Source organism: Haliotis rufescens, unplaced genomic scaffold (genome assembly GCF_023055435.1).
Source record: "Haliotis rufescens isolate VD_foot unplaced genomic scaffold, xgHalRufe1.0.p SCAF_8, whole genome shotgun sequence".
NCBI lineage: Eukaryota > Metazoa > Mollusca > Gastropoda > Lepetellida > Haliotidae > Haliotis > Haliotis rufescens.
In genome coordinates, this window is record NW_025964372.1 from 6,955,246 (window position 1) to 6,981,525 (window position 26,280).

The 26,280-nt window shown below is 42.8% G+C and overlaps 2 protein-coding genes across 4 annotated transcripts in view; one reads left to right on the forward strand and one right to left on the reverse strand.

Moving 5' to 3' along the window:
- Positions 1–1,178: 1,178 nt before the first annotated feature.
- Positions 1,179–25,469, reverse strand: LOC124148977. 2 transcript variants are annotated; one of them, XM_048388817.1, is made up of 18 exons: positions 25,331–25,469; positions 24,031–24,234; positions 20,909–21,216; positions 20,545–20,696; positions 17,986–18,223; positions 16,756–16,861; positions 15,969–16,065; positions 15,100–15,195; positions 11,064–11,114; positions 10,041–10,131; positions 9,847–9,906; positions 9,100–9,276; positions 8,005–8,149; positions 7,556–7,664; positions 4,490–4,562; positions 3,684–3,827; positions 2,822–2,967; positions 1,179–1,513 (listed from the first exon to the last, which is right to left on the reverse strand). In XM_048388817.1, the coding sequence occupies exons 2-18, from the start codon at positions 24,083–24,085 to the stop codon at positions 1,279–1,281; spliced, it is 2,283 nt and encodes a 760-aa protein (XP_048244774.1). In that variant the 5' UTR covers positions 24,086–24,234; positions 25,331–25,469; the 3' UTR covers positions 1,179–1,278. The 2 variants fall into 2 exon arrangements, with proteins under 2 accessions (XP_048244774.1, XP_048244775.1); XM_048388818.1 differs by lacking the exons at positions 1,179–1,513; positions 4,490–4,562 and having other exon boundaries at positions 2,836–2,967.
- Positions 22,680–26,280, forward strand: part of LOC124148978 (kynurenine formamidase-like) — a 34,723-nt gene continuing 31,122 nt past the window's right edge. Inside the window, exon 1 of one of the 2 annotated variants that reach the window (XM_046520287.2) lies at positions 22,680–22,986. The gene's annotated coding sequence lies outside the window, so the exon portion shown is untranslated. Of the gene's footprint in view, positions 22,987–25,414; positions 25,553–26,280 lie in introns of those variants that run through there. The other variant, XM_046520288.2, reaches the window with a different exon arrangement.

Here is a 26,280-nt window from a genome sequence, read left to right on the forward strand (position 1 = left end):
GGTATTGTGATCTACTGTGTTCAACTATTGTCTGTGTATTTCAGTATCGTAGTGTTCGTTTTAAGTAATATTCCATTGATATTCATATTGATTTTGTAAGCAACGCTAGACACCGTTAGGGTACGTTAACACGCGATCAACCAAGTTACCGAGCATGACCACCAGATCTATTCGGTCGCCTCTTAAGACAAGCACAGGTTACAGGGAACCTGTCCTAACCTGAAATCTTCACGGGACAGTGTCGGAGTGAATTGAAGTTTTGTTTGTTTGTTGTTTAACGCCACACTCAGCAATATTCCAGCCATGGCGGCGGGAATGACGGTAGCTCTGTTTGTACCTCAGTAATACTGGACAAAGTCAGGCCAAATCAAACTAGGAATTCCCAAGGGTTTTGAATATAATAAAACGACGACTGATAGTATGTATTTAGACATCTGTGTGTTATACATCTCAACATTAATGGTGGACAGCCATGATGGATATGACACTTCGTAATAAACTTATTGCAATCATCACATACATAGTTGCTTGACTGTCCATTGTCGACAGGATTCATTTAGTCTCAATGTACTATTACTAATGCATACTTTGTCCTATTCACTATATGGCTGCAAAATCGCCGATGGGAGAATACATTTAACTCACTCACTCACATATTGTATTGACCAACATTCGAAACCACATCCTTCTTCATGACAAATGTCTGATGCAAAAAGACATCACTCCTCTTGCTCATCATCTACCCCCATTTGACCGCCTCCGTGGTCCAGTGGTAGAGCGTCCACCAGGAGAGCAGAAGGTCCGGGGTTCGATCCCCGGCCGCGTCATACCAAAAGACGTTAAAAGATGGTTCTTTTTGTTACCCTGTCTGGCGCTCGGCATTAAGGGGCAAAAACTAGGACTAGTCGGCACGGAGTCAGAATATTGAGTCTGAGTGGGGTATTCATGTTAAACTGCGGCATGGTATCTCAGTGTGCTAACACTATAAATCGGCATCAGTCCGGACTAGTACAAGCAGGCACACACGTACATGCACGTCGCTATGTAAGTGCAATACATTCTTGGAAGCGACGTTAAATTCATCTAATTGATGAAAGAGCGATCATAAATGATGCAAGATATAATATTGGCGCATTTGTAATATCAACCATCCCTATGTCCGATGCATCAGAAAAAAATAAATCTTACATTAATGTTTATTCAACCGTACAAAAGACTGCAAATAATGGAAATACTTAAGTACAACTTGTGACGTATTTACTGACATCTTCAGATAGGTCAGTACGTGGAACACTGTCGGTTAGTGAAACTAATATCAGCGGAACCGGAACTGCCAATGACACACGTGACCCGGATGTAGGTTTGGTTTTCCAGGAAGACAAATACCACTTTTTCTCGTTGTGCCCCTCTGACAGTGACAACGACGTCGTCCGAGACATCTATCTGCACGACACGTTTTGGGGAGATGGGTACGACCTTGCCCTCCTCGCCGTACAGGAGAACCTGTTTTGAGCTGGAATGACACATATATGAGAGAATTATCCTCGATTATCCAGGGTTTGTTTGTTTTGTTTGTTTGTTGTTTAACGCCGCACTCAGCAATCTTACAGCTATATGAGGGGCGGTCGGGTAGCCTAGTGGTCAAAGCGTTCGCTAGTCACGCCGAAGACCCGGGTTCGATTCCCGACATGGGTACAATGTGTGAAGCCATATTTCTAGTGTGCCCCGCCGTGATATTGCTGGAATATTGCTAAAAGCGGCGTAAAACCATACTCACTCACTCACTCACTACAGCTATATGACGGCGGTCTGGAAATAATCGAGTCTGGACACGACAATCCAGTGATTGACATCATGAGCATCGATCCTTACAATTGGGATACGATAACATGCATCAATCAAATCAGCGAGCCTGACCCCCCGATCCCCTTAGTCGCCTCATGCAGAGAATTAAATCTCCTTTCTTTTATGACAAATACTCTGGAACAATTTGTAACCATTCCTTTGTTTTTTAGTACAATTCGAAAGACACACCGCTAAAAATATACGTCACATGACGTTGTTCGTTATTAATTGAAATGATCGGCTACAAAACCAGTTCTCGACTCGACGTCTGTTGTGCCATCTAAAATACAACCGGAACATCTTATATATGACACATATCGGTTATGCTTGGGATTATTACTGGGCCCCGAGAAAAGAGCGTCAGAAGTAAAATATTTTGGGGTAAGAAAACTTCCATCCATCTTCTTCCCGCTCATTCACACTGACACTTGGCTTCGTCTGTGTACTCACAACCAGTGGATGCAGCTCGTGCTAATACGTACATGTACATCTAAATAATCTACATAATTTTCATTTACGAAATGTTGTTCATACATTAATGTTTTGTTCCATGAAGTGCACGAGTCTGTTCATAAGTTAGATAACCTCGGCTGTTGTGCGATTTAAAACCAGTATCATTGGGATGAATTCTCGAGGCTATCGCCCTTGGGTTTATACCTCTGCTGCGGGTTATAAACCTCATTAAAACCATGGGACACGTTTACCATTCACATATCAAGGCGGCGTGCTGGCACACATTTCATATTCAGCTGAGACTCCGTGCCTTTCACTCGACAAGCAGGGCACACTGTGGACCAATTATTTCTCGGAAAAGTGAGTGAATAAGTGGTTTAGGCCCTCTTTGAACAGTAACCCGGCAATCTTTCCAAATAATTTGGACAATAATTTGTTAATAATGAACGAAATAATAAATCGTAAATATAACTAAGTATGCGTTGTGGTATTTTAAGACTATGGGTGACTGGTACCGACTTACGCCAGAGAAAACACGGGGCTTGTGTAGTAGAGGCACGGCCCGCTGCGACTACACCCCCCGCTGATTGTAAGCGGTTTCGATGGAGAAAAGGCCGTCACGGATGTCTTCTGATTAACTGAACGATGAAATACTAGTGATGGATCAAACTGAAATACAAAATATACATCATAAGTACGCCATGTACCTGTGTTGGTAATACAACATATTTCAATGGCAAGGGTCGTTTGCCATTCAGTGATACCCGTATTCATCAGCAGCGCTCGATATTGAACTATAATAACGGGAAAAAGTAACTAAAAAAGTGCAAACAAGTAAAATTATTGTGAAATTTAATCATGTATATTTATGTATGAAGACATCACCGCGATTTTAGGTCGTAATTCACATTTTGCACGTGCAAGTGCACGTTAATGCACGGCACACAATTTGGATGTTTACGTGTTTGTTAGAAGCATGATGCTCGCATATGATACTTTTGCCCGATTTTGTTAATTGAGTTGTTACACCAACTCTCTTTGAGGGCGTGCCACTATGTCTCCTGTTGCCAGGTATGGGCTTCGTCAATGAATTTGTTATGATAAAACATGGATCAGACGAATGACCAAATATCATGTTATTATTTTCAATAACATAACATTGACACCACTTTACACGAAGCACAGTTTCCGCTAGTATATAAGGCTTGTTGACAGACGTCATACACACCCAATTGGCAAAGCTACCGCTGCGCTACGACAGTCATGTGTTTATAATAAACCATGAGAGTTACAATAACCTTCAACAACAGAACTGTTGGTAGAACGGTCTCTGGTTGCAATCGATAGAACCTTTTAATCGAGAATAGAAAGTTCCGGAAACTCACGAAATCAAACCCGGCAGCACTCGGTGTTAGGGAGAAGTCTGCTTCCATAGCAGAGGCCAGGATAATTCCGAAGACGTATTCTCCGATTCTGGAGTACGTTGTATAGACTTCCCCATCCGGACCAGAACCATCTTGGAATGCTTGCTGAAAAAAAGGTATTCTCATTTTATTCAACATATTACGGCAAAAGGTAGAGTGTAAGCAGGTAGAAGCAATTGAAAGACCAAAAAAGGCCTTTGTGCAACACATGTGCAAGCGGATATCGTATTAATTGTTGCAAGGAATGCCAAGACATGAGTGTAAATCGTGTATACCAACACGCTTATAACGAACTACGGATATGACGAACTAAATTGTGTGGTCCCTTTGAGTTCGTTATACGTAGTTTACTGTATTAATTAAAGCGCACTAAAATCATGCGAGCTAGTGACGATTGCTAATTGATATTTCAATAAACTTCGTGAGGCATGGACTTGGAGTTTAGCTAGAGATAGAGCATTTTTTCTTCGCTTTTTTCTCTGAAAAGAGAAGATCCACATTTTTAAAGATCTTTCAGTTACCTACTTATTTATGACCTAATGACCAAACAAATATTTTGAATGATTTACATTTTCTGAAAAAAATCTTTATTTGGCAAAAACACCTCCGCACCAATTTTATTAAACATTACAATTTATCATAATCTCTTTAGACCAATCATGAGATATAGAAAGATGGTTTTAAGTAAAATGATGCATCAAATAAGTTGTTGCATTATATTAAGAGTATTATGTTTCGAGCAGATGAAAATATGAGAAGCACTCCACCTGCCACATTTGACGGTCAATGGCCATTGCAGGCTTTGACGGCTGCAGAATCAAACCATCGCTGTTGCAGCAACTGGAATAGAGTTAGTGAGTGAACGACGCAGTCACCAACATCCCTGGTAAACCACGGCGACCTGTGCTTCATCGAGTCTGGTAAACCAGTGACTGAAATCATAAGCGACGGTCCTCACCTTGGAGTGAGTGAGTGAGTATGGTTTAACGCCGCTTTAAGCAATATTCCAGCAATATCACGACGGGGGACACTGGAAATGGTCTTCACACATTGTACCCATGTTGTAACCACTTGGCTACCCCACCGCCCCAACACCATCGAGGAGTCGCAATAGGCCAAGTAACCGAACTTGACCACCCATTGTAGTCGAGTTTTTTGTATGGCTTCTTGATGAACATCAAGCTCCAAAATCACATCAACGTTAATTATTATATACCCCCTGCGTACCATCAACTGATCAGAGACCCCAATCAGTCACAATCATTTTGTTTATACCACTAGCTTCACCTGCTAAGGGGGCGGTCGGGTAGCCTAGTGGTTAAATCGTTCGCTCGTCACGCCGAAGACCCGGGTTCGATTCCCGGCATGGGTACAATGTGTGAAGCCTATTTCTGGTGTCCCCCGCCGTGATGTTGCTGGAATATTGCTAAAAGCGGCGTAAAACCATACTCACTCACCTGCTGAGACGTTTACCTCATATCACCACATACAGGTTTTTCCACTTCAATGTACTACATCCCAATCTACTCAACTGTATAAATACTGCCTCAAACCTGTATTATATACTTGTCAACCATATCTGTACATCACTTGCTTGATAACGGTGTTAGAACCTTCACCGGAACGTCGCTCCTAAGTGTAATAAAGTTGTCCAAACATACATCTCGTACTTCCTCATCTTAATGAGGTAGGAGGTATGCATCATGTGTTTCCCAAACTGTGGGCTTTATTTTGCAATTCGTGTTCGAAAATTCCAACTTGCTTCAAATGTTCAAATATACATATCAAGTTCTTCAACACTGTAAACACATACGTTATCCGTAATGTTTCGTTGAACAGTCGATCTACGTGTAACCGACCATAGCCAGACATGGCGGCACTCTGGAATGCAATGACGTCATCAGTTGTTCCAAACGCAAACTCACGTGACTTACCTTGGTATTATAATGCAGAGAAACTTTAAATAAAAAGGTTAACTTGTTTTTTCTATCAAATTTAGTCCTAAGAACAGAAACGAGCGATTTTATCATTTGCACAGTTTCTTTTTGTGCCTAGTAATATACATCAGTAGCCACTAAAAGAAATTGTGGAGATGATCAAATCATATGTCTTGTTTCCTTTGGGTCCTGGAATACATGGATGATACGTGAAGCAGTTTGTACAAAATTAATAATGTCTTTGTTGGAATTATCAAAAGAAACAGCGATCAAAAGTTGCATTACCAGAACGTAATAATACAGACAGGTAACACGTCATGAGAACCACGGGATTTATACATGTGCATGTTGTGGCCCTTACAAGTGGGGAGTTCTCCGTTGCGAAAGTGTTTGCTGTAAGCAGCTGTTCGACTGCGAGGTCATTTCACGACCATCTGAAGCACCGTCTCTAGAGTATGCTTTCCGTACAAGCAGCCTGCAGAGAACAGTAACGGCTACGTCATTGGTGGTAAAGGAAGGTACAACAGCATCCTCTACACAGCAGCAGTTTCAGGACTGCGAAGGATATCAGACCAGAGGGCCTGTCAGAGGTGGTGTTTTGACGCAACAACGTTGTCAACTGTCACTTCAGTGGTGCCAAGCACGCAGGGTATGACATAACCAGCGATAAAGGTGGCAGGTTTAGCGGTGGGCGGCAGTCTCCCACACTGACAGAACGAACCAGATGCAATAATCTTTTACATCTCAACAGCCCCATGCCAGCCTTCAACAGTTCCCATCTTGCAATGATTTTACGTTATTAATTATTTTCATCATAAGTTTAGTAGGATTTATCAGTTATGCTGAGTCAGCTAGAAAGGAATGTTTGCGCCTAGACATTAACACTGCCCCACACTATGTAGCAAGACGAACATATTTATTAAGCGTTTCTTTCTCTTGACATTTAAGCAGATGAATATCTTCACTTGTACGCAGCAGACGTTATTCAAAATGAACATATCGTCTTGAATTTCGACAAAATCAGTAACATTCAACACATCGTTTTTAGTTTCAACAAAATCAGTAAAGATGCTATCGTGTTACTGGGCATCTTCCCGGAGCAAGGGAGTTAACTGACTATAAAAGTCCAGTTGCCATCCTTGCAGAACTGGGCTGGAACTTCATGGCTCGATTGTAGTGCCACCAATGAGTTATGAGTTAAGTCCATTGTATGTCCCTTCTAATGACCAATCAGAGCACACCTCTCATATCACATGCATTTGCTTCAAACAAAATGGTGGCGTCCAGTCAAGACGCAGATCGCAAAGTGCATCAAAGCACTTGAAAGATGAAAATATTTGGAAAATACCTGCCGACGACCAGTAGACGGAACACATGATTTGCAAATCCTGCGATCGACCGAAATCTCCGCGGCAGTCGCCATGTTGTTTAAGAACCGGCTGTCGATTTTGTTACGCGATTTTTGATTGGACTATGCATAGATTCGTAAGGCTATCCAAAAATAACTCCAGCCCAGTCGCAAGGGTGGAAGCTGGGCATTTATAGTCAGTTAACTCCCTTGCCTTTGGGCAGATGACAACTGGATGTCGGGTCAAGACTCGATTGTACACAGGCCGCCGTCGTGTGGCAGGAGTACTGCTGTACGGCGTCAGGCACTATCGTCTTTATGCAAACTGAGTGGCGGGTTCTACCTGTAGAGCGGGACATGCTTGCCTGTTCGCTAACACCTGGTGTCATCACTGATTTTCAATGATCCATTCATATAATTTTCACCTCTAGGTTTGTCTTTTACACCCAGTGGAGTCTGTTTCGGGAGAAATTCGAGGCTGATTGTTCTCACAAACTTTGCGTTTACAAATATCTGCTTCAGCACACACATCCTTGATATTTACTTACGTAATGAGGAGGGTGACGTTTGTACCGTTGACGATGTCCCCTGGGGCGACGGGTCCAGTGCTGAGGGTGGAGACGATCACCTGCAGTTCGCTGTGGGGTTCAATCAGATCTGTGACAGTAAACCATAACTGTAACAAACCCTACTTTTACAATGTGCGAACACAATGGCCCGGAATGCATGGTTTCCGAATTAACGAATGTCCGTATTAGTGAATGAAGGGTACGGAGTAACATTCCTTTGTAAAATATATGTTTGTTGGTGTTCCGAACACAATGGCCCGGAATGCATGGTGTCCGGATTAACGAATGTCCGTATTAGTAAATCAAGGGTAAGGCGTTACATTCCTTTGTATAATATGTGTTTGTGGGTGTTCCGAACACAAGGGCACGGAATGCATAGTGTCCTGACTAACGAGGTTGCAGTGTATACCCATCTCTCAATCAGTTACCCGGATATTTCGGGTTCCCAGGCTGACGTTCCGTCGACCAGAAGGTGTCTTTGAATGGTGCTATACCCATAGCGTCGGCAAAAATGGAGGATATCCCGATTTTCCAGTTATCAGCCCCTGCCCTGTAGTCGCCGCTGACCCTGGCCTGAATGATGAAACAGGAATACGAGTGATAAACCAGAAAGTTTCTTGGGGCTGTGCTCAACTGGGGGTATGTGCTATAGCTATCGTCGTGTTTCATACTCCAGCTATTGACATGTGACGTATTTGCAGATTTGTGTGTCAGTCAGTTATTAAAGCTCCTAGCAACTGGACTCCTTCTATCTACCCCTAGAAACACTGAATTTGCAGAAAAAAACTTATTTTTTTTATTTTAAAAACCCGAAGTTATTGTTTATGAGCCAGTCGATGGTGTTAAGTGATCCATGACGTCTCTAATATGTGTTGTGAAACTTGATCTGATGGAACATACTCCATAGGGCGTATGAGGAAAGTTAGCGGTGAATATGACTTCATATTTTAAAATTATCTTGTATATCGCATGATTATCGTGTCTAAGGTTGGACATGCAGCTATGTACCGTCATGTCTGACCTACCTGTGTGACTACTGGGATCTCCAGACTCTGCATGGCGTGTCTGGGGTTGGACATGCAGTACTGTATGGTGATGTCTGACCTACCTGTGTGACTACTGGGATCTCCAGACTCTGCATGGCGTGTCTGGGGTTGGACATGAAGTACTGTACCGTCATGTCTGACCTACCTGTGTGACTACTGGGATCTCCAGACCCTGCATGGCGTGTCTGGGGTTGGACATGAAGTACTGTATGGTGATGTCTGACCTACCTGTGTGACTACTGGGATCTCCAGACCCTGCATGGCATGTCTGGGGTTGGACATGAAGTACTGTACCGTCATGTCTGACCTACCTGTGTGACTACGGGGATCCCCATACTCTGCATGGCGTGTCTGGGGTTGGACATGAAGTACTGTACCGTCATGTCTGACCTACCTGTGTGACTACTGGGATCTCCAGACCCTGCATGGCGTGTCTGGGGTTGGACATGAAGTACTGTACCGTCATGTCTGACCTACCTGTGTGACTACGGGGATCTCCAGACTCTGCATGGCGTGTCTGGGGTTGGACATGCAGTACTGTATGGTGACGTCATGTTTCCGTGCACCCTTTCCCATCTGCATCAGCCACGTCCGTCCAACACTGACGTCAGATAGGGTGATGTTCATCTCATTGAACTCCACGTTCAGCCAGTCCTTAATTTACAAACGTTCCCTGAAGCATCAACCTTTTAAACACTTCCATACACTAAAACCACTGCAAATGTAATAATCTAGTAACAACAACAATAACAATAATAATAATAATAATAAAAATAACAATAATAATAATATGACTGTCTCATTTACATGTACGCTACAAACCAATTTCCAAAGTCTATTGGGATAAAATTGAAAAACTTAAACTTTCCCATCACTTAAAACCTGAAATAATTGTTGAAGGGGAATGAAAACAATTCCACTATAAATAGGTCAACAATACAAGAATTGTGGGCAGAAATTGAATTTGTTTCAAAATTTACTTTTTTTATGAATAAATGAATAGCCTTTGGTTCCCATATTCAGTCAAATTGAAGGGAAGTCAGATTAATATCGACAAGGAAAGGGGAAACCTTGAGTTATGTGTTTTGAACATGCAACATTACAACAATAAGTCCACAAACAACAATAGACAATGTAACGCGCCACATCCATCCACGAATGCTCGTGGCGCTAAACGGGAACCTGATTGCAGTTTCTGATCAGGAGGATTCGTGTTTGACGTACCTGTTCGTAGAGGGTAAGTCCCCATTCTCTCGATGTCTCAAACAGATAGTCCCAAAAGTCCTAACAAATGAACACAACATAATATCATAGCCCTGTTGAAGTGACATGAGATATTAAAGATAACAATAATTCTACAACTAACTGGTGCGACAAAGAAGTTGTAAAAACAATATTAATCCTTATTTCGAAATTACCTGGTCAATTGGAATGGCTTTAGACGTTGCCTCTTCAACAATAAAATCAAATCGGCCACCGTTCTGTTTCGCATAGGTTGTCTTTGAAGACCTGTTGATGGACATTCAGTAATCATGATGACATCGAATCTGATACTGGACATGTTGTACCTCTGGTCATGAGACCTGGACATGGAGATTAGACGTGTCCACTGTCTATGCACATTCATCAAAATGCGTGCAATTTGCTTCTGTGGTGTAAAAACACAATAAGTCATCCTGTGTTCTATGAATTACATAAAACCTTTGTAGCATATTAACCTAATGATACCATCACGCAGAAGGTAAACAACCACACTACCGGTGCTGGTACAGAGAAAGTCCTTCTTGTCGTAATTCTTGTCTTTTGAATGGATATATTTTGACACTATTAAAGTTGGGTTTATACTCAAAAATGTTTTTTTGTTTTGTTGTTGTTCTTGTTAATATTTTGTTGTAGTTGTTTGTGGTGCTTATTTTGTTTTAGGGGTGTGTGTTTTTTTGTTTGTTTTTTTGAAAATTTATTTATTTATTTTTTAATTTTTTATTTATTTATTTTTTTTATTTTATTTTTTTATTTTTTTTTGGGGGGGGGGATTTATTTTGGGGTGATTTTTGTTTTTGTTTTTTTGGTATTGTTGATTTTTGTTTTTTGGGGGTGGTGGATGGGGTGCAACGGGGTTTAACTAATGCCAATCGGAAACGGGTTTAAGTAATCAAGACCCGTTTGTAATCGCAGTATTGTGCACATTCTATCATCTTGAGTCTTCGCAGTGCTTCAAACAAAACTCCATCTCAAACCATGGTTACGGTTTCACGATCATGTTTTGATGTCCTATATACGATTGTCCATCAACGATTGTCTTATGAAACCTATTTTCGTCTCATAATACTGACCATTAGCAATTAATGCCCTCGTGCCCTTGGGTGCAGTAAAAGAAAACAACCTCTCACAAACGTGTCAACACAAGATGAAAGAGTATGCATCCCATAACGGCTACTCACCAGTATCGATTATGAGCACCGGAAGGCCATCCCGTCTTGTCGTAGAGAGACCTTAAACACGAAGCATTGTATTATACAGCCATGCAAACAGTCACTGGACCGTCATCGTATTGATAACTGGATTGGTTTTGGTTTTGTTTTTTTGTTTGTTTGGTTTTTTGTTGTTGTTTTTTTGGGGGGGTGGTGGTGGTGGTGGTGGAGACACGGGTGGCGCAATCGTCTAAGGCGCCGCAATTGGGTCCGCAGAGTTACTTATCTTGGGCCACCAGACACCTATAATTGTGGGTTCGAATCCCGGTTCGCCCCGATTATGTTTTTAGGTTTGTCAGCACCATACCCGTGCTCGTAGGTTTCACCAAAGTGGTAAACGTCTGAGACCTGCATCACTTCGGGCTTTCCTCCCACATTAAACTGGCATGCCGAAATATAACTGCAATACTGTTAAAAGCGACATTAAACCTAATTCGGGCGGAGGGGTAGCCTAGTGGTTAAAGCATTCCCTCGTCACGCCGAAGACCCGAGTTCGATTCCCCACATGGGTACAATGTGTGAAGTCCATTTCTGGTGTCCCCCGTCGTGATGTTGCTGGAATATTGCTAAAAGCGGCGTAAAACCATACTTACTCACTAAACGCAGTTCAGTCACTTTTTTCAATTGTTTCAAGATGTTAACATGGTTTTAACAATAAAAACCATCAGTAGTATGTTAACTACTCAAATGGACATGAGAAATGTATTGTATTTGAATTAAATTAATAGCTTTAACGGAGCTTAAAGCTAATGTGACAGAATATCATGTACAGTGTTGGAAGGTATCTGGAGGTGAGGTTAGGTGAAATGGGGTTAATGTCGCGTCCAAGATTATTGTACTTATATATGGCTGCTTGTACTAGTCCGGACTGATGCCGATTTATAGTGCTAGCACACTGAGATACCATGCCGCAATTCAACATGAATACACCACTCAGACACAGTATACTGACTCCGAGCCGACCAGTCCTTGTTTTAGCCCCTTAATGCCGAGCGCCAGACAGGATAACAACAAATACCATCTTTTAACGTCTTTTGGTATGACGCGGCTGGGGATCGAACCCTGGACCTTCCGCTCTCCGGGCGGACGCTCTACCATTAGACCACGGAGGCGGTCGGAAGGTATCTGGAAGTAATAGGACCAACAATTGTCACCTAGTATTGTCACAGTGTGGGTATTTAGTGATATGGTCATCGTCATCATATATAAACATAATCAAAAACATATTTTTCTCCATACATTAACATAGATTAACGCTGATTTTACATATTAAAATTAAAATCAGCAGTTCTTCGCTTGAATGAAGTCGGTTGGCCTGAAAAGTGAAACAGAAGGCTTTCTGAAGGCTGCTGCTCAGGACCAATCAGTGTGTGATTTTTCATCAAAATGTACATATGAAATGTAGAATATGCAATGAATTTAATGAGACTATCCAACACAACGTCACAGGATGCCCAGCTTTGGCACAAACACAGTGTCGTAAGAGACAGTTATCATTTTATTACCGTCTTCGCCATGCTTGTGGTTTTGACACAGAGGTCCATCCAAGGTACGACCCGGAATATATAGCGGGCGTCATGGAAAATGATCAATACAAAATTCTTTGGAATAGGCCAGTATACAACATCAGACCTATCCAGGCCAACAAACCTGATCTTGTCATTTTAGATCGTTTATATCATTGAATTTTCTGTCCCTTTTGACACTAATGTGTTGACAAGATTCAGGAAAAACATGGCAAATATGCAGACCTTACTTTCGAAATGTCACGCATATGAAATGTAAATATGAAATGTAGATTATGTAATGAATTTAATGAGACTGTCCAACATATTGTCAGTGGATCCCCAGCTTTGGCACAAACACCATATCCTCGGTGCTTTATCCTTCACGCAAATGTCTGTTACTCAATCAACTTGTTCCAGATAACCAAGAAAGGTTTGGTGTGCACCTGCCGCCACTATTGTTCTAGCAATGAATACAACTGGCAGCACTCATTCTGGACAATAGATGGTTGCCAATAGAAAAGAGCCCATGAGACAGCAACCCGGTTCGAAAAGAAGAGACGATTGTTATAAATGTAACAATTAATTAGTTGTGTTGTTTTTCTAGGGACGTTTCGAGTCACCAAGTGAGAAAGATATTGTCCGTGTATGAAGACCGAACAACGCTTCTGCGCCCTAGAGACATTGAAATATAAAATCCAGTTGAAAGTATATGTACATAGCTATGGAATACTGTAAGGGACATTCTCGCGATCTCGCATTCTCGCGATCTCGCATTCTCGCGATCTCGACCTTTGGAAACGAGCTAAATATGCCCCAAACACGAGAATGCGAGATCGCGAGAATGTCCCTTATAGTAATCCATACACAGCAGACCGCCTCCGTGGTCTAATGGTAGAGCGTCCGCCCGTATAGCGGAAGGTCCGGGGCTCGATCCCCAGCCGCGTCATACCAAAAGACGTTAAAAGATGGTACTTGTTGTTACCCTGTCTGGTGCTCGGCATTAAGGGGCAAAAACAAGAACTGGTCGGCTTGGAGTCAGTACTGAGTGGGGTATTCATGTTAAACTGCGGCATGGTATCTCAGTGTGCTAACATTATAAATCGGCATCAGTCCGTACGAGTACAAGCAGCCACACACACACACACGTGCATGCATGTCGCTATAAAAGTGCAATAACCTCACCTCACCACACACAGCACTGACAGTGTGTGACAGAAGGCGGCCACCGAGACGACTGTCACATACTAACAGCTTTGTGTTACAGAAACAATCATTCTATCCAGTAAGAAAAGATAATATATTATTAATATATTAATATATTAGAGCATCGGCTCTAATTCCAAAGGGAGCGTTTAGAAGCGGAGCTAAGTGCTCTTGGGACATTCTGATTATCCAGACCGAACAAAGGGGGACCACAGTAAAGTGATTCAATAGTTAATCTACACAGGCTCTAAATGCAGCAGGGGCGGTGGGGTAGCCCAGTGGGTAAAGCGTTCGGTCGTCACGCCAAACACCCGGGTTCGACTCCCCACATGGGTACAATGTGTGAAGCCCATTTCTGGTGTCCCCCGACATGATTTATTGCTGGAATAGTGCTGAAAGCGGCGTAAAACCCATCTTCCCGAGGCAAGAGAGTTAACAGACTTTAAACGTCCAGTTTCTACCCTTGCCGAACTAGGCTGGAATTCCTGGGCTCGATCGCATCGCCACCAGTGGCTGTTACGAGCAAAGTCCCTTCTATGCCTCTCCTATGGAACAATCAAATTCCACCTCTCGTATCACTTGCATTTGCTTCAAACAAAACGGAGGCGCCCAAGTCAAGACGATCTCATCGATAATCAAGATCTATATTGTGATAAAACGAGTCTTACATCGCAAAGCGCATCAAATCACGTGAGCATCTTGATTAAAAACATGAAAAGATTTAGAAAATATCTGTTGACAACGAGTTAGCGGTGCACATGCTTTGCAAATCCTGCAGTCGACCGAAATCTGCATGACACTTTACGAACCGGATTTCGATTTCGTTGCGCGATTTTGATTGGACTATGCAAAGACTCGTTAGTCCATCCAAAATGTAACTCCATAATACCAGCCTAGTTCGGCAAGGGTGGAAACTGGACTTTTATAGTCAGTTAACTTACTTGCCTCGGGAAGATGTGTAAAACCATACTCACTCATTGACAGGTGCGGGAAGAAACTGACGTTCATAAGAAAATATGCCGGTTTTTCAAAATGATAAAAACAAACAAGCACATGTGACGAGGTATAAACTCACTATTGACCATCAGCAATATTCCAGCTATATGACGGTGGTCTCTAAATAATAGTGTCTGGACCAGACAGTCCAGTGACTGATATCATGAGCATCAATCGATACGATGATATGCATCAACCAAGTCAGCGAACCTGACCACCAGATCCCGTTAGTCGCCTTAGTCTTACGCCTTCCTTACGCTTGACTCACGCCTAGCTACGTCACGCTTAAGAAGACTTACTGAAATCCACTTGGAAAGAGATCGGCCATAGGAACCCATGTCAACGTGCCATCTTGTGGTCCTTTAGGATAGAAGTAGGAATCGAACTGGACGTATCTACAAAGGGAAAATACAATCTATGAATTTCAGAAAAGGGCGGAACATCGAGAACTAACGACAGCTCCCCCATGGTCCATGAGTGAGTGAGCGAATATTGCTTAATAGCGGATCAGCAATCTGGACCCCATGGTCCATGAGTGAGTGAGCGAATATTGCTTAATAGCGGATCAGCAATCTGGACCCCATGGTCCATGAGTGAGTGAGTGAATATTGCTTAATGCCGGATCAGTAATCTGGACCCCATGGTCCATGAGTGAGTGAGTGAATATTGCTTAATGCCGGATCAGCAATCTGGGCCCTAATGGTCCATGAGTGAGTGAGTGAATATTGCATAACGCCGCATCAGCAATCTAGACCCCATGGTCCACGAGTGAGCGAGTGAATATTGCATAACGCCGCATCAGCAATCTGGGCCCATGGTCCATGGGTGGGTGAGTGAGTGAGTGATTATTACTGAACGCCTCATCACCAGTCTGAACCCATGGTCCATGAGTGAGTGAGTGAGTATTGCTTAACGCCTCATCACCAATCTGAACACATGAGTAAGTCCATGAGTAAGTAGGAGATGGTTGCTTAACGCCGCATCAGCAATCTTGCAGCTATTCGCCGCGACCCCAGGGTCCATGTCCTGTCCGTAGTTAGACCAATGTGACTGGATAGAGATAACACAACCTTTAAATATTTAAAGAATATAAGTGTGGCGTCAGATTTGATAGAAAACGCGTATGGGAATTGTATGAAATCAGTGTGTGCATTCTCCTGTGGCTAACCTGTAGGGGATACTGGTTCTGTGGGCGTAGTCTCTGACGTCAAGAATGGTTTCTTCATAGTTTTTCCCTGGTTCTTCGTTATAATAGTAATACGCCCCTGGGACATCAATATATGTTTGAAATACATCACAAATCAGCGACCGGAAAGATCTGTTTCTAACAAGCCAAGCCTAACAATAAATACAAGAATTGCTTTTTACATTTACTTCTATTTGTCTGGTTGTTGTTTTTTTGTTTAACGCCGCACTCAGCAATCTTCCAGCTATATGACGGCGATCTGTAAATAATCGAGTTTGGACCAGACAATCCAGTGATTGACAACATGAGCATCGATCCACACAATTGGGATCGATGCCATGCATCAACCAAGTCAGCGAGCCTGACCACCCGATCCCGTTAGTCGCCTCTTATGACAAGCATAGTCTCCTCTTACGGCAACCATGGGTTGCTGAAGGCCTATCCTACCCCGGATTTTCACGGGTGACTTCTCTTTGTTTTTAAAACAACAGCGGTCACTATTAGTGTCCCAGTTGTCAGAGCCCCACAAATAGTTGTGCATAGTTGCGTCCCTTGGGCGTGCCAGAATCCTACGGTCGTGGTTCGAATCAGGGTTCGCCCCGATTATGTTTGTCTGCACCATGCCCGTGCTCGTGGGTTCCACCGAAGTGGTAAACGTCTAGGGCCTGCATCACTTCAGGCTTTCCTCCCACATTAAGCTGACACGCCGTGATATAACTGGAATAACGTTAAAAGTGGCGTTAACCCCAACTCACTCACTATTTCTCACCTCCATCTGTCCAGTATCCAACGTAGTTGAGAGTTAGATCGCTCTGTCTGTACGCGTTGTCTTTACCGTAATACTTCCTCATAAGCGAACCCCAGTCAGACATGGCCTTGCGAGAAGGAACAATTACATGTAGGAATTAATCATATGTAATAACGTTAATACCAGTACCCTTACAAAACAATATGAAATCAATATTTACAAAGAAAGTCTCAATAACGATTGTAGGTCTCTTGTTGTTCTTTGATTACGCATTTTCACCCCTGTCAGATATACCACACAGATATTAACTATTAATCATATAGGAATAGTTTAATATAATAATATTTCCCCATGGAATAGGCGAGAGGAAGACATCTAAGCTTCCCATCGTTGATAATTTAGTTTCCTAAGTTTATCATTAAAAGATGGGAAGTTCAATAGCTTAGCGTTGCTCGTGTTTAAGCTTTTTAACTCTTTTAATTCAAGATGAAGAGCTCGAAATTTCAGACTCTCCAGCTTAAAATCAACTTTGTTCAAAATTATTCCATATATATCTCTAACATTTTAAGATCATCCCTGCAATAAAGAGAGAGCATCTCAGACACGGCACAGTTTTCCGTCTCGACTATACTAGCCAAGAGCAGTGTCCATTAATGTCCATTAATGCAACAAACTTGTCTGTCTTTAACAAATTACAAAATAGAAATGTTTTCAGAAGTGGGGCCACGGTGAATTTTTTTTTGTCTAAGTATCTCCTACGTAGGACTTACTATCTCCTAGGTAGGACTTACTATCTCCTACGCAGGATTTAGTATGGCCTAGAATTACTATCTCCTACGTGGGACTTAGTATGGACTAGAATAACTATCTCCTACGTAGGAAATACTAAGTCCTACGTAGGAGATACTAAGTCCTACGTAGGAGATACTAAGTCTAACGTAGGAGATAGTAAGTCCTACGTTGGAGATAGTAATTCTAGGTCATACTAAGTACTACGTTGGAGATACTTAGACAAAAAATATTTGTCACCGTGGCCCTACCACGCTTCCGTATTTAACTGCATTCAGAACACAGCAGGGTAAAAGAAAAAAATATATATCGGATTATTTTTAAATAACATTGGAGATAAGGAACGCGTCCCGTCCAGCAGCAGTCATATGAACGGTTTCCCTCTATGTTGTTCCGTAGTGATATAACTGTTAAACTGGAAAAGATCACCGTTCAGCGAACTCACTCACTCCCTGCACGTACCGCGTTAATGCCATCGCTGCTGTAATACATAATTGTCTCGTACATGTAGCCAACCGGAAGCTGCTCAGCACCGCCAAATATGCCCCAACTGACTCGCTTCCGGTCGCCATCTTGAAACATGGAGGCTGCCATGAACTGACTGAAGGGAGCCGTGATGACGACGTTGTTATCTTTGTCAAAGAGAACCAGAGGTCCACTAACAAGCCCACTCTTCAACTTCGCCTTGTCTGACGTAAATCTGAAAATGAGATTCGATTAAATGTACTTCATAGCTATCAGGCAGTTACTTGTGCACGTAGGCTGCATATATCAAGTGGCATCTAGGTGTCGCTATCTCAGTTTGTGTTTTTTGTTTAACGCCGAAATGAACAATATTCTACCTAAATGACGGCGGTCTGTACATGATCGAGTCTGGAACAGACAATCCAGTGATTGACATCATGAGCATCGATCTACGCAATTGGGATACAATGACAAGTCAGCGAGCCTGATCGCCCGATCAGGTCAGTCGCCTCTTACGAGAAGTATCGGATGCTGAAGACCTGTTCTAACCCGGATCTTCCCCGGTCGTCAGTTTGTGAATGTGTTTGTATTCATTAAGTACGGAAGACTAAATACGCCAAAATGGCTTAACAACGGTCCGTGATTATTACCTCAATCATAATAAAATTGGAAGCTCGCAAGTTTTCAAATGAACGCACGGGATCCTGCTTGACAATCATTGTTCGGAAAGGATGAAATGTTACATTTTCTCTCCTTTTTAGAAGAGGGAATGATTTCTTACGCCGCAGCAATACTCCCGCTTTATCAGGATGGCCTACAGATGATCGAGTCGGGACCAGGCAAGCCAGCGACTAGAAACACGAGTAACGATCCACATTTTGGAAGGTTGCTGGTGGACTTGTGATGTGGCGGGATTTTAAAGATTTTACGTGCGCCCCAGTTCATACTGCGACTGTCAAAGCGTATTAAATAAGTTAATGAAAATTATATGTTGTTTGTTTGATGTTTTACGCCGCACTCAGCAATATTCCAGCTATATGACGGCGGACTGTAAAGAATCGAGTTTGGATCAGACAATCCAGTGATTGACATCATGAGCATCGTTCTGCGCAATCCGAATACGATAACATGCATCAACCAAGACGAGGAGCCTGACCACCCTATCCCGTGAATCGCCTCTTACGACGCTGACATAGTACGGTCATATAGTCGAGGAGACTCTGGATTCAAACCCACCACCAACACCACACTACACTGTAAAGACAATGTCTATCCCAGTATAATTAAAATCAGATTGTTAACTCCAAAACGACACCCCCTGCGTGAAGATCTCATCCCCAAAGAGTTCAGTCAAGGGAACTTTCAGACGAGCCAATCAGCGCTGAGGAAGTACGCATCTGATCTCTGTATCTCGAAAACGAACATAACAATGCTATTATATTGTTGTGAACATTAAATAAATCTCTGTCGTTTCTGAGCACTATACATGGAATCTACGTAAAGAAGGTTATAGTATCGATGGAATAATTTTGCCCTATATATTCTTATGTTAAAGGGAGACTCGGCTCCACTGTCTGTCATCCATTTCCAGTCAAGGAATGAAAGCTGTTGATCGAACCGCATGAGCGTGTGAAATAATGTGTCATCAGCACTAGCCAGCCGGGCAAGCTCGATCATTTTTAGATACCAGTGGCCAGTTTTTGTATCCTGCCAAGATGAGACAGCTGAAGGATATTGTTTTGAAAAAAATGTCTTATTTTTCAAGATCATATTTTCTATTCGAGACGCGGATGAAGATTTTAAAGTTATAGCGACCAAGGCAGACAATTAAGCTGGCCCGTCGGGCTACCTTGATGTTTTTTTTCACTAGCTAGAAACAAAAGAAAGTATCAACGGGCTACCGGAAGGCGCTTAGTTTGGACGCTGTGTGACACTGTGTGACACTGTGTGGCACTAAGGCATTGCCGCAGAGTTAAAGAGTGGTTATTTACCAATATCCACCATAACATTTTAATTAGTTGACAAACAAAGGGAGTTTGGGTGAATTGGAACAAATGTCCTGGGATTGCCAATGATCAGGGCCAAGGCTCCCTTTAAGATCGAAACTTCAGAATCTGATTGGCTCACTACCTGCGCTTCCTACGGTCAAAGTTCACTCAGATTTCACTGACCTCAAAGAAGAGCTCAATTTGCCAGATCTTGATGCAGATACAATCGTAAAGTAACGGAGAACACGATCTGATCTTAATGAGATAGCAGGTAGACCCTTGAAGACCCGGGGTAGAATAGGTCTTCAGCAACCCATGCCTGCCGTAAAAGGTGACTATGCTTGTCGTAAAAGGCGACTAACGGGATCGGTTGGTCAGGCTCGCTGACTTCGTTTATGCATGTCATTTATCCCAATTGCGTGGATCGATGCTCATGATATTAATCACTGGGTTGCCTGGTCCCGACTCGATTATTTACAGACCGCCGTCATATAGCTGGAATATTGCTAAGTGCGGCGTTAAACAACAAACAACAAACCATTGCTACATATCAATCTGACACACTCACACTCCTAGGGTCTTTTCATCCCCAAACATGAGGCCACCGTAGGAGAGATACCCCAACTGTGGCCCGGCGGCTGGGACTTGAAACGAGGGAAACCCAGACACGACCCTGTCAGGGTCACCAGTCGATGTGTCCAGGGCGCCATCTGGGAATATCTGCGACATTAAACACCAAGACAAGTTGAGGGATATACACATTGATGCAGTACACCATATGTCATCATTTTAGTATTGAAAGGCAAAATATTTCCTTAAACAGTTAAAAATAGAATATCCAACTAAATTACTTCTTTATTTCAAACTTAATTTGAAAATTATAAATTTGTGTATCATTTTATTTCAAAGTGAGCTTCCTTTTATACATTCACCTGTTGAAAAATAACAATTGGAAGATTAGGAGAGATATAGGTTTTAAAGCAGCCGAAAATGCTGCTTGCACCCGCCACCATGTTATAACAGGTTGTCTGCCATTGGCCAAGTCGATCCCATCCATTGTGGCCTGTAGTGGCATTTAACTTCAAGGAGTTGTCTTCCGTGGAATACGTTTTCCCGCCAACGTGGAAGAAGATGGGGGCGCTGGAAAGCCACGTGACATTATTGACTTGGATGCTGTAGGTGCCATTAGTGACCACTGAGATGACAAATGGGTCCTCAGCGACGTGTTTTGGAAGAGTTCCTGGAAATTAATAGTATCAGATTGACGTTCCAAATGTGAGACTCACTTTAAACATGGAAATTCGCGAATACCTGCATTTACCTCCGAGTTCTTGTGCTGTGTCGTCGTCAGCGGTATTCCAGCTTCGGGGACCTGTAAAGTATCGAGTCCAGGCCAGGCAAACCGGTGGTTGAGAGCATGAGCATCGATACACGGCGTCGGAGTATGAATATACATGCAGCCAAAAATAATATCTTAAACGAAATAGTGATCCCAAATCAAGTCGGGATTCCACAGATGTGTAGCTTACCTTACCAGGTCTCACGTGAATGTTGTTTTACGCAGCGCTTAGCCATATTGTACCTACATCACGGTGGCCAAGAAATATTCATGTCGGCACCTGACCAACTACGTTTTGAATGCATGTGCAACGATCCTCCCCTTCGTGTTCAGATGACACACACGTTGTCAATAAGCCAGGTCACAGACTTAACGTCCGCCTCTAGACCAGGTGAAGATCCGTGGTAGAATAGATCTTCAGCAACCCATGCTTGCCATAAAAGGCGCCTATGCTTGTCCCAAGAGGCGACTAACGGGATCGGGTGGCCAGGCTCGTTGATGCATTTTATCGATCCCAATTGCGTGGATCGATGCTTATGATGTCCCTCGCTGGATTGTCTGGTCCAGACTCGATTATTTACAGACCGCCGTCATATAGCTGGAATATTGCTGAGTGCGGCGTTAAACAAAAAACCAAAAAACAGACTGTAACGCCTGTTGAAATACAGTTCCCGTTTCTTTTGCGGGTTTGGACCGGATTCCGACATGTTGCACCTCAATCTGCATTTGGCCAAATCATTTCACCATGTTCATAAAAATCAATTGTAAATGTTTGTAGATTTAATGCACACCAAAGATTTATTTGGTGCTGTAGTGAATTGATGCACTTTGCGATGTAAGACCGGTTTTATTGCAATATAGATCTTGATCATCGATCAGATAGTCTTGACTGGGCGCCGCCATTTTGTTTGAAGCAAATGCAAGTGATATGAGAGGTGACATCTGATTGGTCGAGAGGAGGGACATGGGAGGGACATAACTTGTAATAGCCACTGGTGGCGCTATGAACGAGCTGGGAGTAAAATTCCAGCCTTGTTGGGCAAGGGTGGAAACGGGACTTTTACTTGACAGTTAATTCCCACGGGAAGATGTGGTGTCCCCCGTCGTGATATTGCAGGAATAGTGCTAAAAGCGTCGTAAAACCATACTCACTCACAATAACTGACCGGAGTCCCACGGATGCCAAGTTTAGAGAAACATGCCTGTATTAATATATGCGTAGGACAATTATATATCAACATATGTCATATCTTGCAATTTCACAGCGTCAGTATTCATGCATACAGATTCAGCGAACATCTGTTACATGAAAGTCACGCACAACACAGCATGGCATAATATTTCAGGTAAAACGTTCTAGACGAATAATCTATAATTACACGCGGGTCTGTAAACTACATGCAGGCCGTACTTGCATGGTCAATTACAGTGTATAGGGTGTCCATCTGACCTGAAAGAGAGGGCTATGCTAACGCGGAAACGTATCACAAACTGGCATGAAACTACTAGTGAGTGAGTGGGAGGGGTCGTACACCCCTTTACACATTAGTACAGTGATATCACGCCGTGTCCTAGTCAGCGTAAAGAGGGAAGGAATTTTAAAGTGAGTCTGTGGGATGTTCACCGTTCTGTTGCAACCAACGAGCACGAGTGTGATATTGACACATTAAGGTTTGTTGTTTCTTTGTTTGTTTGTTTGTTGTTTAACGCCGCAATAGGTAATATTCCAGCTCTGTGACTGTGGTTTGTAAATAATCGAGTCTGGGCCAGAAAATCCAGTAATAATATTATGAGTATTGATCACCGCAAATGGGGGAAGATAACATCAACCAAGTTTGCGAGCCTGACCATCCGATCCCGTTTGTCGCCTCTTAAGACGAGCATGGGTTGCTGAAGACCTATTCTAACCCGAATCTTCACGGGGGATAAGCATGGGTTGCTGAAGACCCATTCTAACCCGGATCTTCACGGGTCGACCCACTAAGGATCATAATATGTACGAATATGGGGATTCGAAACCACAAGCAACGGATTCTGTTACGACCAAGGAGCACAACTCTGCGTTGCAATTTTCTATTCATTGACCACATTAACAGGAAATTGTCAAAGCACGTTTGAGTGTTTATCTCTTTTATTTATATTTTATAGAATCGGTGCTTTTTGAAATTGCATTTAAATAATAAATTGCACTATTCTAATGATCTATAATACTTAAACGGATAGCTAGTGTTTAGAAATGAGGCACTATCGCCAACGGGGGCACGGGTGGCCCAGTCGTCTAAGGCGCCGCGATTCGCTGTGCAGAGTTGCGTCCCCTGGGCACGCCAGAAACCTATGATTGTGGGTTCGAATCCCGGTTCGCCCCAATCATGTTTCTAGGTTTGTCAGCACCATACCCGTGCTCGTGGGTTTCACCGAAGTGGTAAACGTCTGAGACATGCATCACTTCGGGCTTTCCTCCCACATTAAGCTGACACGCCGTGATATAACTGGAATACTGTTAAAAGCGGCGTTAAACCCAACTCACTCACTCACTCGTTAATGACTATATAACTCTTCTCGCGGGCCATTTGGAAGTATTTTGCTCTTGCATTAACCGGGCTGTGGGTCTTGGCGTGACTTTGCATCATGCTAAAAGCGGCGTAGAGCTAACCTCGCTCACTGACGTTTATCAGTAAATGAACTTCATAAAAAACTGAATGAAATATTACTTACTGCAAAATACTACTTCAGGCAACATAAGCAACAGCCATATCTTCAGGTGGCCCATGGTGACTGTATACAGAGATGTACGCCTCTCGGTATCGCTGCGCAATGTCCCTAGCGTTATCACTGATATCGCCCACCAAGTGATATATATCGCCAAGAAGACGGACTATGTTGAATGTGAAGTATCTTCAGCTGGCGTCGCACCTTGGTCTGTTGATGTATCAAATGATAGAGGACGATGAGCGTGGTTTCAGCTATATTAATAACTAGGCCATCTGTTGACGTATACTCAAAGCGCTAACAATGTTTAACCCGGTGAATTGATCAGCCCCCTGTCTATACAACCCATGCTGCCTATGAGGCGCTAGAAGGTTAACGGTCACATATGACATCTCATCCTACCGGGTACCCATACACTGCTGGGTGAACTGTTTACACCCCAAGCAAACTTGTTTAGAGTCAAAGAAAACCACGTTGTCTGTAAATTCAAATCAAACTAATGGAATATTAATCAATACGTTGTGGATTACCCTAATGAAAAACAACAAACAAAAACACAAAGCATGGGCGTGGTAAACCCCACTCATGCGTTATGTTCATTAGGCGCATGGTTATGTGCCACACTCAGCAATATTCCAGCTATATGACGGCGGTTTGTAAAGAATCGAGCGTGGACCAGACAATCCAGTGATTGATGTTATGAGCATCGATCCACGCAATTGGGATACGATGACATGGAGAGACCAAGTCAGCGAGCCTGACCACCCGATCCCGTAAGTCGCCTCTTACTACAAGCACAGCCGCATTTTACGACAAGCATGGGTTGCTGAAGACCTATTCTGACCCTGATCTTCACGGGTCCCATGCCAATGCAGACGATCAGTATGACAATCTCTTATGACATTTTAAAGTTTGCCGGTCTTTAAATTAATTTATGACGTATATTTATTCGGAAACGATTAATTAATAAACACAGCAGGAGAAAAATCAAGTTCACCTGGTTTTTTTTATGATTGTGCAATGGTAGAAATAATATTTAATCACATTGGGGCTGAATTTTCCACAGCGGCGGAAAAGATTGAGATCCAAAAACGTTTTATTATTTCATGTCGGAATGAAAATTCAGTGCGGGCGGGAGATGGGAAACTCATAAATTTTTTTTGAAAAAAAGAGTCATGATCATCTTACCCCGTCACCACGTTCACGACGTCACGGTAAAATTATCACAAACTGAGTTGAAACACGACATATGTAAACGTATATATATAAATATATGTTATTTAAACTCTCGATCGGTCATACATACGGACGTAAATAAATTAAAACTGGAATTCCACTGTTGTCATGCGCGGTCGCCAGGGAGCTTTAATTACACATGAAGTAGGCAGGCGCCCAGTCTGTTTGCTGTGACCGATGAGCTGCAGTCGTCGGTCATCGAGACAGGCTTGTTCTTTGGTGAACGTGTTTCCGTACGTTTCCGCTTGTGACGTCACAGGCCTGCTCCGCCAGGTGCGACAGCTGTTTACGTGTAAGTAGGCATTAGTGTACCGTTATCGGATTCAACGCTCCATTTCGCATGCTAACCATGATTCTGCACAATAGATAACATCGATCCTAATTATTAGCTGTGTAGTGTTCGGTGCATCTCTCAGCTGCAGTTATAACCCCACAGAAGCAGGATTTCTTTGCTCGATAGTCGATACGTCGACCGTGCACTCATCGCCATGTTGATACGGATGTTACGTAATGAGAAGTTCAAAGTGCACGCGTGCGCAGAATTCGTTTAAAGTTTTCTTGGGTCGATACTTTTTGCTCTAACCTGTCACTTTCCTGATTCTCAGAAAATCCAGCTGTCCCGAAGTGTAACAGTGTTGACAGAAAGGGGAACTATTTAGGTCAACGTGGTCCAGTCAGATAATATAAATATGGGGGACCGGTAGATATCTAGTTTATTTACGAGGGTGGGGGTGGGTGGGGTGGGGGGGGGGGGGGGGGGGGGGGGGGGGGAGTGTAGTAGCCAGGAATATGTATATGTAGCAAAATATATTGACACAGGCTAGGGTGTCAGGTCTGTTTATTTTTAAAAAAATTATCGTTGATGATAAATTGACACCTTGGAACTATGAATACAATAATAAACATACAATTATCCACATTAAAATCGAATCAGATTAAATAATAATCTACTACACTTATAAGCTATTCATGTTTACATATCTCAGTTATAAGCGTAGATGTGTCAGTTTAATGGTTACA

What these genes read in the sequence shown, in the direction of transcription:
- LOC124148977 (XM_048388817.1), bottom strand. Translation starts at nt 24,085, where the DNA reads ATGGGCCACCTGAAGATATGGCTGTTGCTTATGTTGCCTGAAGTAGTA. An exon ending in GCCTGAAGTAGTATTTTGCA is followed by an intron (nt 21,217 to 24,030) that starts GTAAGTAATATT and finishes ATTAATTTCCAG; the next exon opens with GAACTCTTCCAAAACACGTC. An exon ending in GTGCTGCCGGGTTTGATTTC is followed by an intron (nt 2,968 to 3,683) that starts GTGAGTTTCCGG and finishes TTTGTATTTCAG; the next exon opens with TTTGATCCATCACTAGTATT.